Here is an 18092-nt window from a genome sequence, read left to right on the forward strand (position 1 = left end):
ATTGCTTTTCTTGGAATTGTACGTTTTTCTTTAAATTAATTTTTTTCAAATTTTCTAATCTTTTGAAATGAAAGAAAACTAATAGGATTTCTATCATTTAAATTTTTTTCATGTAACAACACAATTTACCCAATATATTAAGAAGTATGATAGGTACATGAAGAAAAAAAAAACCACCAATTGCTTGCTACACAGATGCACTGAACATCAGAGATCAGAAAGTGAATCTCTCTCAAATCCAACGTAAAACGATCAGTATAAAAAGACACTGAAAATGTTAAACACATTTTTATTCATTATAAACTGTATCATTTATATAAAACCAGACAAAAAAAGACTGAAATGAAATCACTTTGAATTAAAAAAAAAAATAATGTAAACAGTAAAATAAAAGTAAAAGCTCACAGCAGACTGTATTTCCCACTCACACATCTGACCACTGAGAATACATGAGAATGAATGAATGCATCCGAGGAGAAGTGAATGAGAAGAACTAATAAAGTCAGAAACTATTAGGGAAGCACGTGTGAGAAATGAGGTTTTGAGGGCTCCAGGACATCAATCACCAAAATCTGATGTTAAACAGAACCACCACACACCCCTCAAACCAAAAATAACCGTTAAAACACATTCCCTGCAGCATTTATGCTGGCATGCATGTGTGTGTGTGTGTGTGTGTGTGTGTGTTCGAACTCGGTAGGCAGCTGACAGAATTCCCTTTTCTTTGGCGTGTTGGTCAACTCCAAAATATTATCAAGAAGAAACCGCTCTGGATGAAATGTGAACGTTAAAACAAATGAAATGAACAATAGCAATAACTTAAATAAAAGTGCTTAAAAAAAACTATTCGTTTGGAGCCCTTTCATTAAAACAAAAGTCTGAGTGCACACCGGGATGCCCAACGCGATAAGACTGAAAATTTCATAACAGGATGGAGCGTGACGGGCTCAGAAACACCTCCGCACGTCATCGTCCAGAATTCACCACCATCCCAAAAGCATCCGTCCTCAAGTTCCCGTCCACACGGCCGCGGTCTCAGAGTCCGACTGTTCTCTCCGCCGTCTCTCCATCTCCCACTCCACGAAGGAGTCGAAGAGGCTGGGCCAGGCCTCGTCCTCGCTGTAGTTGCTGAGGTCCTGGCCGATGCTCTGCGTGAAGTTCAGAAACATGTTCCAGGTGTCGCGAGAGATGCCGCGCACGGCACACGGGTTCTCCGACAGGAAGTCCAGCCAGTGCTCCAGCAGCGGCGGCGTGTCCAGTGTGAAGACGAGCCGCCACAGCGCGATGGCGATGGAGCGCTGCAGAGAACGCTGACCCTGCTCGGCGTCCAGCCCGAACTGGAAGGTGAAGCGGTAGAGATCTTTAAAACTCTCTTCTCCACGGGACTCCTCTAGCAGCACAGAGAACCGAGAGCAGATGCCCGGGATACTGTCGGCTTGGATCGCCTTACAGCCCTCCACAAACTCCCTCCTGAGACACACAAGCGCAAAACATCTTCAGTCAACATTTGCAATGCATTTTACTTCTGTATGTGGTGTAATGTGTGACCCTGGACCACAAAACCAGTCTGAAGTGTCAATCAATAATAAAGAAGCTTTCCATTCATGTGTGGTTTGTTAGGATCGGACAATATTTGTATATCAGACAATGATAGATTTTGACCCATAAAATGTGTATTTGGTTATTGCTACAAATATCCTCCAAAGACTCAAGACTGCTTTTGTGCTGCAGGGTCACATATATACATATGCATTTTTATTAATTTTAGTTAAAAGTTCATTAATTTTTTTATTGTTTTTTATGAGCTATTTTTAGTCTATATACTGTAGGTTTTATTCATATTTCTTTCAGTTGTAGTTATTTATTAGTGCTGTCAAATGATTAATCGCGATTAATCGCATCCAAAATAAATGTTTCTGTTTGTTTTGTATGTGTGTGTTCTTTGTATATTTATTACAAACACACACACACACACACACACACACACACACACACATATATATACATACATATATATATATATATATATATATATATAAATACACACAAATACAGTATATATATTGAGAAAAATATTTGAATGTAGTATTTACAGGTTTATATTAATATTCATATGATTTATTTTATAAAGAAATATATATTTAATATATAAATGTTAAATTTTCGGAAATATATACATGCATGTGTGTGTGCGTATTTATATATACATAATAAATATACACAGTACACATAGATAAATTATGTAAACAAAAACTTTTATTTTGGATGCGATTAATCATTTGACAGCACCAGTTATTTTAGTGCATCAACATCAATGTTGTCGAAAGTTACTTTTAGAAGTAATTCGATACAATTTTGCATTACTCCCTAAAGTAACTAATTGACCCTTTGCCAGGAGTTTGACTGACAGGTGATCTGACCAATCATAACGCTGAATCTGGCATTTTGTCCAACAAAACAAAAACAGACAAGAGAGTAGATTAACGTTGGTGGATTAAACTTGAAAAGCGGAGTGCACTGATGTCTTTCTGCGGCTGAAACGAGATACCTTCTGATGTTCATTCATGTTTATTTTGTGCTATAACTAGTGGTAAAGAGGAAGAGATGAGTATTTTTCACTGCGTGAGAACATGATGTGTGGTGTAAAAGCGCAATTGCTTTCGGACATAGCAGAAGTAACTAAGGGGGGCGGGGCTTTGCGTTACTTTTTGTCTAACGTAATGCATTACTTTACTGTTGCATTACTTTTTCTCATCTGTGCTTGCTTGTTTGTTTTTAATATAAAAAGTTCTGTTTTTGTTAAATGTCAAAGCCCTTTCATTTCAAAAGTGTAATGAATAAACCCCAGGCTGAATGTAAATTCAGATCTGTATAGTAGAGGACACAGCTCAACAACTGAGGAATAATGAATCTGTTTTTGTGCAAGTAAAGCGAGTTAATGCATGTACATATTTCTTCTTGCACTACAGTAACGCTTCTCATTACTTGCTCAAATAAGTAATCCCACTTTACTATTTATTTGAAAAAGTAATCCGATTCTGTAGCTTGACTTACTCTGAAAATTAAGGTCAAACAAATAGAGGAAAAAACCCACAACTGCAAATGCCGTCATTGCAACACTCCATCATGATGAAGCAATCTTCTGTCTGTTTCTGGCTGAACCGCACTGACTAATCGCCTCTCACCACTGCTATTCAACAAGAACTCTGGGAAAACATCTCTCTTTATTGCTTCGCTTTCTTCAGCTGAACGTTGACATTTTCAAGCATTTGCATTAGAACCTTATAATACCCACAATGCAATGCTGTAGAACTCAGAATGCAATATTAGTGCATTGCTTATGGCGCAATAATTTAATTTTGACCGTTGAACGATGAAAGAACGGTTACAAATTATGACTTGTGTCACTTCCAGGTCTTCTGTTGCACATTAAATGGAAGATCAATTTTTGTGCATTGCATTCTGGGATACCTACACTGAATGACACTTGAATAGCATAATAACATACAGAGCATGCACACACACAGACAAAAAAAAAGTTCTTATGAAGCATTGTATTCTAAGATTGCATTTTCCCACCTTCTAATGTTCATTCATGTTTATTTTGTGCTATAACTACTAGTAAAGAGAGAGAGATGATCGGTTCATGTGCCGCTTGAACTGAGGTGCTACGGTGATCTATCGTGACGCATCGCAGTCAAAAAACAGTTTTTATTGTTTGAATTTCTAAAAAATAAATACATATATAACAGAATTTAAAGCTGAGACTTTGTTTCATCCAAGATCCATTCTAAGATTGCATTCTCCCATTTTTCTTTTTTAAAGAAGTTAATGCTTTTATTCAGCAAGGATGCATTATAACTATCAAAAGTGACAGCAAAGACTTTCATAATGTAAAAAAAACCCTGAAAATTAAAATATATCACCATCCCCACAAGGATAAAAAGCAGAACGACTGTTTTTAACATAATAAGAAATGTTTCCTCATGTTAGAATGATTTCTGAAGGATCATGTGACTCGGAAGACTGGATGCTAAAAAATTTTAGCTGTGCATCACAGAAATAAATTTCATTTTAAAAGATATTACAATAGAAAACAGTTATTTGAAATTGTAAAAATATTTCAAATTTTTATAGTATTTTTGATCAAATAAATGCCGCCTGGCTGAGCGGAAGAGACTTAATCTTACTGACAGTATCTATCAGAACTCACCTTGTAAACTTGCACATGGTAGCAGCCTGGAACTTCCACGCCAGCACCAGCACTCTGAACTCGGCCGGATCGACGCACAGATCGTTGCAGAAGCGCTCCATCCCCTCCTCCAGGATGGCATCTTCATACTCGTCCTTATAACAGGAGAACAAGTCGTCGATCTGAGCGAGCGACACTCCTCCAGCGTCCTGCGCGCTCGTCTCCCGCTGCACTTCTGCGGAGACGGCCGGAGCCGTGCTGCTCTCCACGGTCACCTCCGACACTTTGGTGCCATTGAATATGACATCGGCGGAGGACTTGGCCACTTCCTCTGTGTGCGTGCCGCTTGAACCACCTCCTTTTTTACCGTGCGATTTCCCGGCATCCTTTTCGCCACTTTTACTGCCCAAAGAGGATGTGGGGTTTTTACATTTAGTCACACACTGACCCATCTCGTTCCCGTATCGATCGCCCTGGGCGTCCACGTCTCAGAGGTCTTCCTTCAGGTCCAGACGGCCCTTGCTAGACGCCGCTGCTCTGGCTGACGGACAGCAGTCACCATGCCCTGAAATCAAAGTCAAATCAAAGATTCATCATCGTGGAGAAGTCATTTCAAAGCGCCACTGAAAGAAGTCTAGGGTCTATTATGCTTTGTGTTCATGTTTATTAAATGTCAAAGAAGACTGAGGAGGATTTCACAACCCTTTTTATTCCACTTCCAAAGAACGATGACGATCAGATGAATCTATATCACACGTATGCTCTTCCTCTTTTCAGGGCCACAAACATAAAGTTCCCTAGAGCTTCACTTCCTTCCACACAGCCAACAGACGGCGTATCTCACCGCGGTTAAAACTCCCTATTCCATGTGATTTTTTATTTTCATTCTGCCTCTTTTGGAAAAGCCGACCCATTGAATCATCTTGCATGAATCTTATCCTGCCGAACAAAGAAAAGCAGTTTCTAGATTGCACCCTGTCAGTGAATCAGAGGCAGGGCGGGACGTTAATTAATTAACCAGTGTGGGGAAATCTATTCATTGTGGCTGCTGAACTAGTATTCAGTGTATGACAGCATGAGTAGGGATTCAAACAGTCAGGGGGTGGAGCCATCACTCCTCCCGCATTCTGATTGGCTACCTAACTACATAAAAGAACTCATTAATGCTTCCAACATCACATGAGCAAACATCCCAAAAAACTGTGTTATTAGGCCAGGGCGAGTCACACAGACCTGCACAGACTATTCTGAAGTTCTCAGAATAACACGCTACTAACGAGCCGTCTGTGTCTCTTCAGAGGAATGAGAGCCATGCGTGTCCAAAATTCATTCGTTTCTGGCCTTTGTTTTGTGTGTTAAAAACCAAATAATTTTTCTCTAGCTGTTTAGTTGAGTTTACTTATGAGCAACATTTTGTTATGCCTTTGAAACATATCATTAAAAAACACAATCTGATTCTGAATGCAGCAATAAAATACAAAAGTGTCAAAAATTAATTAGTGCCATAATCAGACAAGAGACGAATCAGTGCAAAGACCCTCGACGACATGCCGAATTATCAGTTTATAACCTTTGCCTAACAGTGTGTGTATATATATATATATATATACACACACACACACACACACACACACAATTAGAATGGGATATAACAAACTGGGATGGGATAACAAATGATAAACATTATAAGATAAAATATTCACAAAATACTAAAGTCAAATATTTACTTTAAATCAGTCATTATTAATTATAATTAATATTAATATTTTGTTTATCATTTTAATTCTATAAAGAAAGCATTTAAGACATAATATGAATATTTACCCCATATTAATAATATTAATATATATATTATATATATATATATATATATATAATATATATATATATATATATATATATATATATATATATATATATATATATATATATATATATATATATAATAAGGTAGAATATTAACTTAAAAATAATTTATCATTATTTACTATACTTAGTTTTAAATTTACAAATAATTTTATATAGAGAGAGATTATGAAAGAGGATATTTACAGAATTATAAAGTAGAATATTTATCTCATATTTAGAACTACTTTTATATATCATTATATTTTACTTTATTTAAAAAGAATACTATACATATATAGTATGTATGTATGTATATTTTAAGAGAGATTATTAAAAAATTATGAAGTAGACTATTTATATGAATAATTATTCATTATAATTCTATTATTTAATATTTATTTTATAGTGAGCGTGTATATTTATGACATTGCTATGCTTAACATGCAGCTGCCTTGAGCTGTTGCTCCATCATAATAATAATAATAATAATAACATTTAAAAAATTAGTGTCACCCTTATCCTAGCACATCTAATGGTGACACATAAGTTACCCTTAACACTGTGTCTCTATGGAAACCGGAACACTGCATCGACCAATCAGCATCCAGCAGCAGAATGATGTGCTCAGAGGGACAGCATCAGTGTGGATCAGGACACACACACACACATGTGTGTGTGGTGTAGTACGGGACACACTGACTCACCCAAATCCCTGAGCACTGAAGCCACGTGTCATCTGAGGAACCTCCATAGAGACGGCCGGATCATCCACGAGCCTGAGCACAAGAAAACCAGAGACTGTTAGGAACTGATACACGCCACACCACAGTCTGGAGCATCTACACAACACACCTCTTACACACCACGAGACCGGAAACGGTTTCCTTAAGCTCTAACTAACTAACACCCGCGAGGCAGCCTAAATAAAACAGGGTAAACGGGAGCTGGGTTACATGACCGATGTATCGATTAAACGACACATCACCTGACAGGGGTCATCGTCATAGCAACACACATCAGATGGAGATGTGGCCAGCATCTGGGGGTCAAAGGTCAAGAGCAAGAACAAATTTGCATTTGTAGGTGGACAATCAACAACAAATGGCATCTGCCACCTAACTGACTTCCATTATGTGCTGCATTTACAGATATATTTCATAAATGCAGTAATTAGTCATTTGATGTGAACTGCATGATATAGAATTTGCATATTAAATTACCTTGGTATTTACATGCACTCCAAAGCTAAAATAAGAATAAACTGGTACATCAGTGGCTATCCAAAAGAACATACTATTACTATAAATGATCCCATAAATATGATAATTCCTGCAAGGTTTATTGAAGGGAGATACAACTTATTCCATAAAAAAAATAATGTTTAAAATATTATTTGGAAAACATCTAGTTTCTATTCAGCTATTCTAATCAGGTTTTTTTTCTCTTCTCATTATAGCGCTGTACAGTTAAATGTATTTTGGTTTACAACTTTTGTATTTGTAGATTTTAAATCTAATTTAAAAAAAATTATTAATGTATTTTGTATTTAATTTTCAATCTAATTTTTATTTAATTTTATTGATTTATAATTTTTTTATTGCATTTTTTATTTTAATCTTATCTACACTTAATTTAAATCATTCTTATTATATATTTAAAAAATAGATTACAACAAATACAATAAAAATATGTATTTTATTGAAAAATTATCTTTTTTTAAGCTTTTCTCTAAACTTTTCATCAGACCCCCTCTAGCACCACATGCACATAGTTTTTTCCCATGGTTAAACCACTGTAAAACATAGTAACAGCATGGTACTTCTTTTTTTTACTGATAAAAACTCATGTTTAATGTCAATGAAAGGCAATGTCACAATCTCGATTATATTATTATGTGAGATTCCTGCACAGATGCTGTCAATCTAGTCAACATTTTGGTGCATGACAATCAAATGTGGAATTTTGAGCATCTAAAAGAAACCTACACTATTTTAGGCCATCAGTTTTATATATAAGCATCATTTTAAGGGATGTGATAATACTGTCTATGTAAACAGCTAGAGTCTCTTGTCAGTATAAATGAGAAACTTTTCCTTTAAAATACGATTAACTATCCGTCTGTACAGCAAAAACAACAAATGTCATAACTAACTACGCTCTGGAATTATCCTGATAGTATTAATATGAAACTGTATGCGAGTAATGAAACGGATAAAGTATTTTATTAAAGAGCTGAGCTCATGTTAGCAGCTTAGCTGGTTAGCTTCTGATGAGAGAGGTTCATTTCTACACACCGAACTTCAGTTCAACTCTAAAATGTGTGGATTTAGGTCAGAAATGCCACAGAGATGTGAAGTGGAGGTGTTTTGTGTTGGTTTACCTGTGGAAAGATGATGAAATGGATCGGAATCAGCGCATTGTTGCTGTCATGCTAAAGCTAAAGCTAATCACGCCCTCCGGGCGAACCGGATCGGTTCTGAATCTCTGCGCAGGAGAAGAGCTTTCTCTTTGTGTGCTTCTGATGCCCTTTGGGTCAGGAGATGATCATGGTTGATCATCACTTCCTAAAGAACCGAACACGAACCGAACCTGCGCTGTTCCGAACCGGCTCCGGTAAAACCTCCGCCTTCACCGGCTCTCACACTCCTCGGGGTCGCTGCTAGGGGTCTGAGATGGTCGTGACGGACTCAACACGGACCCACAGAGACGCAGATCGGCTGCTGATTGATCGATCGCAGTTTCTCTTTTTGTTTGGGTTCGAGAAGGTCTGCGCAAAAGCCGACGCATATACAGCCGCACCAAACAGCCCACGGCTCTCTGACTGCGCAACATAAGCGCCTTAAGGACTAGTTCGAAACAAGACGTCACCACTCGCGAGCACGAGGACGCAGGAGTGCGGAAGTGGGAAGATTCTCACCTTTTTTTCTTTTACTGCCTATGATTTTAAGACAAGCCGCACTGCTCTTTCCATAGATATATACATCAAGTATATATGTGCTCTACTCAGGAATAGATGCCATGTGTTTTATTGACGGGCAGATAGACTCCTACTGAATAAAGCAAAGGTGACAGAAAGTCGAGATAGAGATTCACTGGCGTTAGTCAAACAAAGCGTTTATGGAGCAAATACAAATACGTAACTGTAACTGTAGAGCCATTTAAAAACTGTCAATAGTTTTCAAATAATAACATTAGATATTTAATTGTAGTTGTAATACTACTTTGTGAACACCCAGTGTCGCCGTTTCACTAAAAAAGATGGTTAACTAGGTTAAAACAGATATAACTGTTGAAGTTCATTTTAAAATACATTTGATGGAAATGTTGACTCTGTGTGTGTGTTATTTTAGTATTATTTATATAGAATTATATTATTCATATTTATAGTAATTTTATATATTTTAATTATTATTTTGAATAAGTTGGTATTTTTTATATTTTCAGTTGTCATCTCATTTTCCGATTAACTCTTAGTAATTGTGTTATTACTTTTATCATTTTTATTATTTTTAAAACATTTGAATATTTTTTACCTGGTTTTTATTTTCATGCATTTTTTTGGGATATATATATCCCTTGTGGATTGTTCAAATTCACTACCCTTTCGGTATGTTCGGGATGAAAACATCCACTCAATTAAACTGCTGTAAAAATGTATTAGATTCTTTTTTTTTTTCCAATTTTTTATTTGGATAAATCTGTTAATCAACCTCAGTCCTGATCAAAACTACCAAATGTTTTTTAAAAATCCAAGATTTTAACTCTTTAATTGCCAAGTTCATAAATGATGTCACTGATTTAGGGGAAAAAAAACACACAAAGTGACTTATTTTCAATATAAAAGTAATTGTGGCTGGATTTTTTTTTTTTTTTTTTACTTTTTATAACAGTCTTGGGCATGTCAAAGATTAGTAACAAGATTGGCTTTGATGTATAGTTTTTGTGCAGCATTAGATTTAATTTTTTTCTCCCTAATTTGTTGTTGGTGGCTGTTTTTGCCCCATTGACTTCCATTATAACGACATTTTTTGATTGCAAAGCCATGACACCATGTAATCATGCATTCTTGATTGTTTGTGGTTTTCCCTTTTGGGAAGAGGTAAAATTTGTTAATTTTACAGTTGATCACTAGGTGGGACCATTAACCCTTTAGATAGGCATGTGCAAAAAAAGCTTAGTTTCTGACTTGTATATGAAGCTATATGGAGTATAACAGCATATTGTATTGTGTGTGTGTGTGTGTGTGTGTGTGTGTGAGAAAGAGAGAGAGAGTGTGTGTGTGTGTGTGTGTGTGTGTGTGTGTTTTCTGCTTGTCCTGATCTAGATTATAGATTCTAATGCACTATTTAGCACCATGTGTGTGTGTGTGTGTGTGTGTGTGTGTGTGTGTGATTACAGGTGAGTGAGTGTGTGTTTTGAGGCTACGCTATTAAAACTTTCTAAATAAATAACTACACAACTGGCAAAGGACCTGTGAGCGGACAAGAGCCATTCATCTCCAGGCCTCTACAGAACAAGCACATACAGTAAAGAGTGCATTATTTCAGAGGGAGAGAGAGAGGACAATCCTACCGTCCCATCAGCAGTTATTCTGTATTCCACACCTTAATCATCTGCATTAGCTGGAAATCACTTGTGCACAAAGACATCGCTTAGTCACAGAGATCTTTACGTACTTTCACTAACACACAAGGTCATCAGTAGAAGTGATCAGACACTAGTGAGTGATCCAACACACATAGATCATCTACCTCAATCACTGTCAACATCAAATAAACATGACTTCTGTGTTTACTGCTTTCAAATGTCAAAACAAGGAGACAGACAAGCTTCACAACTAGATTACACCACAGATTACACTGGATCACACAGGCCCAGCAAAACATTCAAGGACAAGAGAAGTCAGATTTACACTAACACACCAGGGCTGCATTTCTTTGACTTGCTGCTCAAGAAAAAAAAAAAAAATCTTATTATTGTTAAGGTAAGTCAGTAAATCAGTATTGATGCATTAAATTGATCAAAAGTGACAGTGAAGACTACTATTAATAATTGAGAACCAGTAATAATTAATCATTACAGAGCAACAAATCAGAATATTATTCTGATTTCTGAAGATCATGTGACACTGAAGACTGGAGGAATGATGCTGAAAATACAGCTGTGCACCACAGAAATAAATTACATTTTATTATATATTCACAAAGAAAACAGCTGATTTAAAATGAAAAAATATTCTACAATATTACTGCTTGAGACTTCTTTCAAAATATATTGCAACCCCAAACATTTGAATGATATTGTGCATGCAAAAAAGTCTAAATAATTGTTTAAAAAGTTGTCATCATTATATGCACGGTATGACAAGTTGACATTTCTGGCACCCATTTGAAAGGGATTTAAACATGAAAAGATATGCAAGAGAAAAAAATGTAGTTCAGGACTTGATTTTATATGTTTTGAATAAACAGTGTACTTCGTAGTTTACAAATTCAAGGAAGTAAAAAGAAAAACACTTTGTGCTTTAGAATAGCATGCCGCTTGAATAGTGCACAATAAGACCATGCAGCAACCTGCAAGAAAGGGTTAATATGTTGACTGTATTGACCCATAAAACTGTAATTTCACAGCTCAGCTTATAGCACATCACAGCTAAACCCTTCTGTATATAACCTGTTCATACGTAATATTTCATGCATGAACTTGATAACACATCAGTTCTGGAAATAGAAATGGTTATGAGTGGGAGAGACGGTGCAAGAGAGAGAAAGCATGTAATTAGATGACTAAAGCCTTAATTGTCTTTCATCTATAAAGACATTTAGAACACGCTGCATGCAAATACAAGACGACACATTCCCTCGCTCGCTCCCTCTTCTCTTTCCATGAAGTTGAATCAGACATTATAACACTAATAGCTTTAACTGATTTCTTAACTGGACTGATTATTACAGATATTACACACAGGATAGACGTTTGCATGTTTCTGTGTGTTTGGGTGACATTCAGACTGTTCCTTCATCCCAAACCTTTCCCATCTAAGACCTGAAAGTTCACGAAGTTGACGTTAAAGGGAACATTTACCTGAAAAATGAGATTCTGTCATCATTTACTCACTCTGTGTCATTTCAAACCCATTGCCTTCTGGTTTCATCTGTGGAACATTAAACGAGATGTTTTAAAGAATGTTCATGCTGCTCTTCATTATAGACGAAAAGTCACTGTCTCTCTCCAAAACAGCAACAAATCTTGTTAAATCTTGTTTAACAAAAGAAGGATATTCATCGAGGCCAAGTTAAACTTTTTTCTTCTTTTTATTTTTTAAAGAAAGTCAGCAAATGCATAATAGTTTGTCTATTTAACAGTTTGGAAACAAAAATGTGCAAAAAGAAGTCATTTTTTAATCACTTTACCATTTTAAAGGAAAAACCTTTCCAGTGAAAGCATCAAGATTAAATTATAAACCTATGAACTGCATATCCCACAAACCATTATGAACCATGATGAAGAAAAAAAAAGTAGAATATAAAAGTATTGATGTTGTTAATTGTAGAAATATATTAATGTCATTGATTGTATGTTTTAGGTTTACTGCCAAATATTTAAATATTTTAGTATTGAGATACTAAATGTCTTTATTATTTTTTATTGTTTTTTATTTTTATTTGTATAATTTCAGTCTTCATTTTAATTATTGTTAAAATTGTATTAGTGTGTTTTTGTCATATATATATATATATATATATATATATATATATATATATATATATATATATATATATATATATATATATATATATATATATATATATATATATATATATATATAATTAAATATGTCTAAATATTAAATATGTAAAAAAAGATTTTTACTTCAGTTTTGGTTTTAGTTATTCTAGTACATCAAGTTAAAGCTAATTAATGAATATATATGTATATATATATATATATATATATATATATATATATATATATATATATATATATATATATATATTTTAGTTAGTATATTATTATTATTATTTATTATGTTATTTTTTTTTTTTTTTAGTTTTTTTTTTTAACAATAATAAACCTGATTCAAATATATACGCTACTGTTAAGAGTCAGTAATGTTTTTTTGTTTTTTTTATTGACACTTTTATTCAAGGAAGGAAGCAAGAAAGCAATGAATCAAAAGTGAAAGCAAAGAAATGTATAATTTCACAACACAAAAAAGTATTTTAAATAAATGCGGTTCTCATGACATTTTTATTCATTAAAGAATCCCGAAAAGCAAAATCTATCACAGTTTTCACTGAAATATTGTGCAGCACAACTGTTCTCAACATTGATAATAATTAGAAATGTTTCTAATCATCATCATATTTTCATGATTTCTGTAGATCATGTGACACTGAATACTGGAGGAATGATGCTGAAAACAAAGCTGTGCATCACAGAAATAAATTACAGTTTACAATCGCTTCACATAGAAAACACTTATTTGAAACTGTAAAACTATTTCACAATATTTACAGCAGTTTTTGGGTAAAATGATGAGTATGTCAGTCAAAAACAGTTAAAAATAGTACAACCTTAAAATGTTCTACAGTAGTGTATACATTGCTAAGTAGTTTGAGAATGTGTCTCAATGGTTTTTACTTCCATTACTATATGAGTCTTGATTCGGATGCAGAGGTCCAGAGATCGAATCCCAGACAAGCCCCCAGCGGTCCACTGGAGCTCATGGTGCAGGGGCACAGAGACCGAAACAAGATCTAGTTTCACACACACTTTAGCTCAGAACAGCCACATTCACCAGTAACTTGATAAAGAGATGAAATATTAACACACGCACACCCCCCGTCCCCCCAACACAAACACACTGAATATTAATGCAGCATCGTTTCTTGCAGATTGGATGTAAACACACATGTGTTGTATGACACGTGATCGTCACTGTCCAGACCTCAGGGAGTTGAGATTGTGGTCTCTGTCTGTCTGTCTGTCTGTCTCTCAGAGGTCACTCGTGGACGCCGTGTGGATTTAAGTAGTGAGACATGGTAAGTGCTTTCGGTTAATTATGGCAGAGTGTGTGTGTGTGTGTTTGAGCGATGGAAAACTCATTAATGGGGCGGTTAATATTTGATGTGGGCTCTGGTGGGTTGGTTTACGGGCTGAGTGGGTCGCTGCGGTGAGGAGGAGGGTGAGAAAGGGATGCTGTGGTCACCAGGTGAAAGTGAGAGAGGGGTGAGACAGAGGAGATGATCAGAGGAGCAGCTTTCATTAGGAGAGAAATGGAAAAATGCCTTTGAGGCCAGATACCTCCACGTGTGTGTGTTTGTGTGTGTGTGTGTGTGTGTGTGAGATCTTGTTTTTGTGACATATCAGTACACAACTCTGTATAATGACATGTGTATGACACAGGTATTACAAGGAGAGGGTGACTTATGAGGACATAACCCATGTCCCCATTTTTCAAAACACTTATAAATCATACAGAATGAGTTTTTTTGAGAAAGTAAAAATGCACAAAGTTTCCTGTGAGGGTTAGGGTTAGGTGTAGGGTTGGTGAAGGGACATAGAATATACAGTTTGTACAGAATAAAAACCATTACACCTATGGGATGAACACACTTTACACAAAAACAAACATGTGTGTGTGTGTGTGTGTGTGTGTGTGTGCACATGCGCGTGTGTGCGTGCGTGTGTGTGTGTGTGCGAGAGAGAGAAAAGACAAGTGTGTTTTTGTTCTATATAAAAAATATTATCATTGTTACAAAATGATGAATTTATGCCTGTTTCATGTTTCTTGTATCAATTATTTCAGGTTAATATTGTTTTGTAAGTAGCTGTGAAGTAAGCAAGAATTAGTAATTGCTAAATTTAATTTAGTCATTGCTAAATTAAACATAGATTGATTATAGCAGACAGACAGACTGTACATATATATATATATATATATATATATATATATATATATATATATATATATATTATATATATATATATATATAATCTATATATGATAATCAATATACACAAGCAGGTAGGAAGTATGTATTTGAGACCCTCCATTATGCTTTTTTTTTTATACAGTACACACAGTAAAAGTTTGAAATATTATTACCATTTCAAATAGCTGTTTAAATATATTATAAAATGTAATTTATCTCTGTGATCAAAGCTGCATCATTACTCAAATCGTCATTGTCGCCTGAAGAACACTGTCTCTGTCTATAAGTTTATCTACCCCAGAAGTAATCCCACAAGCCCCGGCATTTCTGCTCATTCCCTTCACTCCTGAAACAGACCCTTGTTCCATTCAGGCAAAGGTCAGGAGGTCATTCCAGTCATTAATGCTAAAAGAAACAGTGTGACCTCTGTCCTCGTGCCGCCTGAAATCCAAGAATCACCCAGTCCTTGACCTTGTACAACACTCTCACTGTCACACACACACACACACACACACACACACACACACACACACACACAAACAAACACACTTAAGAGCTGTCAACCCTGTAAAACAGCACATTGATAATAAAAGAGTGCAAGAGGGAGATAAAGGTCTTTAAAAGCTCTCGGGAACGACAGGCCTAATGCAGGATGACTGCACTCTTTCTGTAAAGGAACGACAGACACACAGAATAAAAAGAAGAACCGTCTGATGCTGAGCTGTAGTGACTCGTGTACAAGACGGACTGAAAAAGCAGTGAAAAGAAGACATGATGTAATGAAACATTGTGTGAACTAAAAGGCATCATACAACAGAAACGTTACACGGGCTTAGAAAACTAGTAAAGCTTAAAGATTAGCTTCGAGATCATAGTGTCGTACTAAAAGCTCAAATAAACATTTTATCAAAATACACAATGAAAATATCTGTTTATTGCCAAAGATTCATCTGATTGGTCTATTGTTTTCAGAAGTATTTTTAATTTGATAAAATAGCGAACAGTTTATATAGTGTTATACAGTTTTATTTTTACATGCTTTTTTCATTTTAATTTAGGTTTTTTTTTTTTTTTTTTTGTCCCACTTTATATTAGGTGGCCTTAACTACTATGTACTTACATAAAGAAAAGAATTACAATGTACTTATTGTGTTCATATTGTATTGTAAAACACTTTTGCTGCTATTGAGGTGGGATAGGGGTAAGGTTAGGGAGAGGGTTGGAGGTATGGGTAAGTTTAAGGGTGGGTTAAGGTGTAAAGTATGGCTCAACAGTGTAATTATAAATGTAATTACAGAAATTAAATACAGATGTAATTACATGTAGTTTTTTTAAAATATAAGTACAATGTAAAAACATGTATGTACACAATAAGTACATTGTACTAAATTATTAATTAAAATGTAAGTACATAGTACGTAGTTAAGGCCATTTAATATAAAGTGGGTCCTTTTTTTATATACTGTTGTGTTTTTGTAATTTGTAACCATTTTAATTGTAGTTTCTACAATAACAGCAAAAGATGCTGAAATGGCAGTGAGATGCATCACAATGGCCAAAATTGTACATGTGGGACATTTAAACAGAGTAACAATAAAAATAAAAAATAAATGTATATATATATATATATATATATATATATTAGTAAAAAAAAAAAAAAAAAACAAGTGACAAATTTGGGAAATCTCCCTCCCTGTACTATTTCAATAGAAAAACAAGGACATAACAAAGAAAACCTTTTTGTCGAAAATGCAAAAAAAAAATAAAAAAAATAAAAAAATCACTTGCCATGATGCATTCATATTTTCAACTTTCCGTGTGGGAATTCCAGGAAGTGATATGGATGTGATGCAAAGCTGTTTATATGGAGCAAAACTCCATTAACATGAACCACATCAGTAATGCATGACCAGAAGTTCCTCCACCTGTAGCATATTAGGACAATTCAGAAACTTCACAGCACAAATAACATGCATTTATACAGAAAAAGAGTTTGAACAAAAATTTGTGCTTCACATTTCTGCTTTTAAACCCACATTTGCCCTTAATTGTAGTATTCAACTCAGCATATTCCTTTAACACACACACACACACACACACACACACACACACACACTAGCACACACTCTGTTCTATTCTATAAATGACATATATATATATATATATATAGTGTGTGTGGAGAACTGTGCTTGTATGTGTTGTGTGTGTTTGTGTTGAGCATCAGCTGTGTGTGTGTGTATGTGTGTGTGTGTGTGTGTGGAGCAGCTGTCACTCATTCCCCTGGTGAAGGAGGTTCAGACGTGTAATCATGGCGGTCGTCATCTAGTCTGCAGCGATTCAGACGTGTTTAGATCTGACGCTCATTAAGTAATGACTTCATACACACTGATGGGTCACAGCAGGTCACTTACACAGACAGACACACACGTCCATTCAAATATTATATACAGCTCAGGAAATCACATGCATCGGTTCAAGACACAACCACTTTTTATTGTGTACTTAATACACAATAAAATGTACTTAATAACTTTTAAACAGGACAAACCATATCTTTACTGTCATTAAAGTCTGTATGTTCAAAGAACTCATCATGAAAATGTTTTAAATTAGAGTTAAAGTAAACGTAGAAAGAATGTCTCATGTTTTAAGGAAGTCATAAACCTGATCGGTAACATTTTCAATAAGGTTCTATTTGTTAACATTAGTTAATTACTTTAGTTAACAGCAACTAAAAAAAAAATGCTTAAGCATTTATTACTTATAATGTTAATTTCAGCATTTACTAGTGTAATATTAACATCAAAAGTCGTATCTGTTAACATTATTTAAAGAAATCAGCTATAGTGAATTAACAAGGAAGCCTGTTTCCACCGCTGAATAAAAATAAATAAATAAAACGTAGGTTTTTTTTTGCAGTTAATTTTTAATGGATTACAAGTCCCCCTGAGATTTAAAGTGAATAGTTCTAGAATTAAACAATACATTTGCATGTTTTCTGATGTTGGTTAATGGGTTATTTTAACATGCGAATAATAAACAAATCATATATTTCAAGTTTGGGTGTAAACCCTGGTGTAATCTAATGTGCATTTGATGAACAAAAAATGTAT

The 18092-nt window shown here is 35.0% G+C and overlaps 1 protein-coding gene across 1 annotated transcript; it reads right to left on the bottom strand.

Annotated features, from left to right (window-relative positions):
- Window positions 1-174: 174 nt before the first annotated feature.
- Window positions 175-9234, bottom strand: LOC113092678 (DCN1-like protein 3). Its single transcript, XM_026258388.1, has 4 exons — window positions 8421-9234; window positions 6745-6816; window positions 4214-4757; window positions 175-1470 (listed from the first exon to the last, which is right to left on the bottom strand). Exons 3-4 carry the CDS (start codon window positions 4642-4644, stop codon window positions 1008-1010), a joined length of 894 nt encoding a protein of 297 aa, XP_026114173.1. The 5' UTR covers window positions 4645-4757; window positions 6745-6816; window positions 8421-9234; the 3' UTR covers window positions 175-1007.
- Window positions 9235-18092: the final 8858 nt, after the last annotated feature.

This window comes from Carassius auratus, unplaced genomic scaffold, assembly GCF_003368295.1.
Source record: "Carassius auratus strain Wakin unplaced genomic scaffold, ASM336829v1 scaf_tig00214714_1_2670353, whole genome shotgun sequence".
NCBI classification, from domain to species: domain Eukaryota; kingdom Metazoa; phylum Chordata; class Actinopteri; order Cypriniformes; family Cyprinidae; genus Carassius; species Carassius auratus.

Bases quoted from the DNA above. Each gene is read 5' to 3' on its own strand.
- LOC113092678 (XM_026258388.1), bottom strand. From the start codon at position 4,644: ATGGGTCAGTGTGTGACTAAATGTAAAAACCCCACATCCTCTTTGGGC. The intron at 1,471-4,213 runs GTGAGTTCTGAT...TGTGTGTCTCAG, and splicing joins ACCATGTGCAAGTTTACAAG to GAGGGAGTTTGTGGAGGGCT.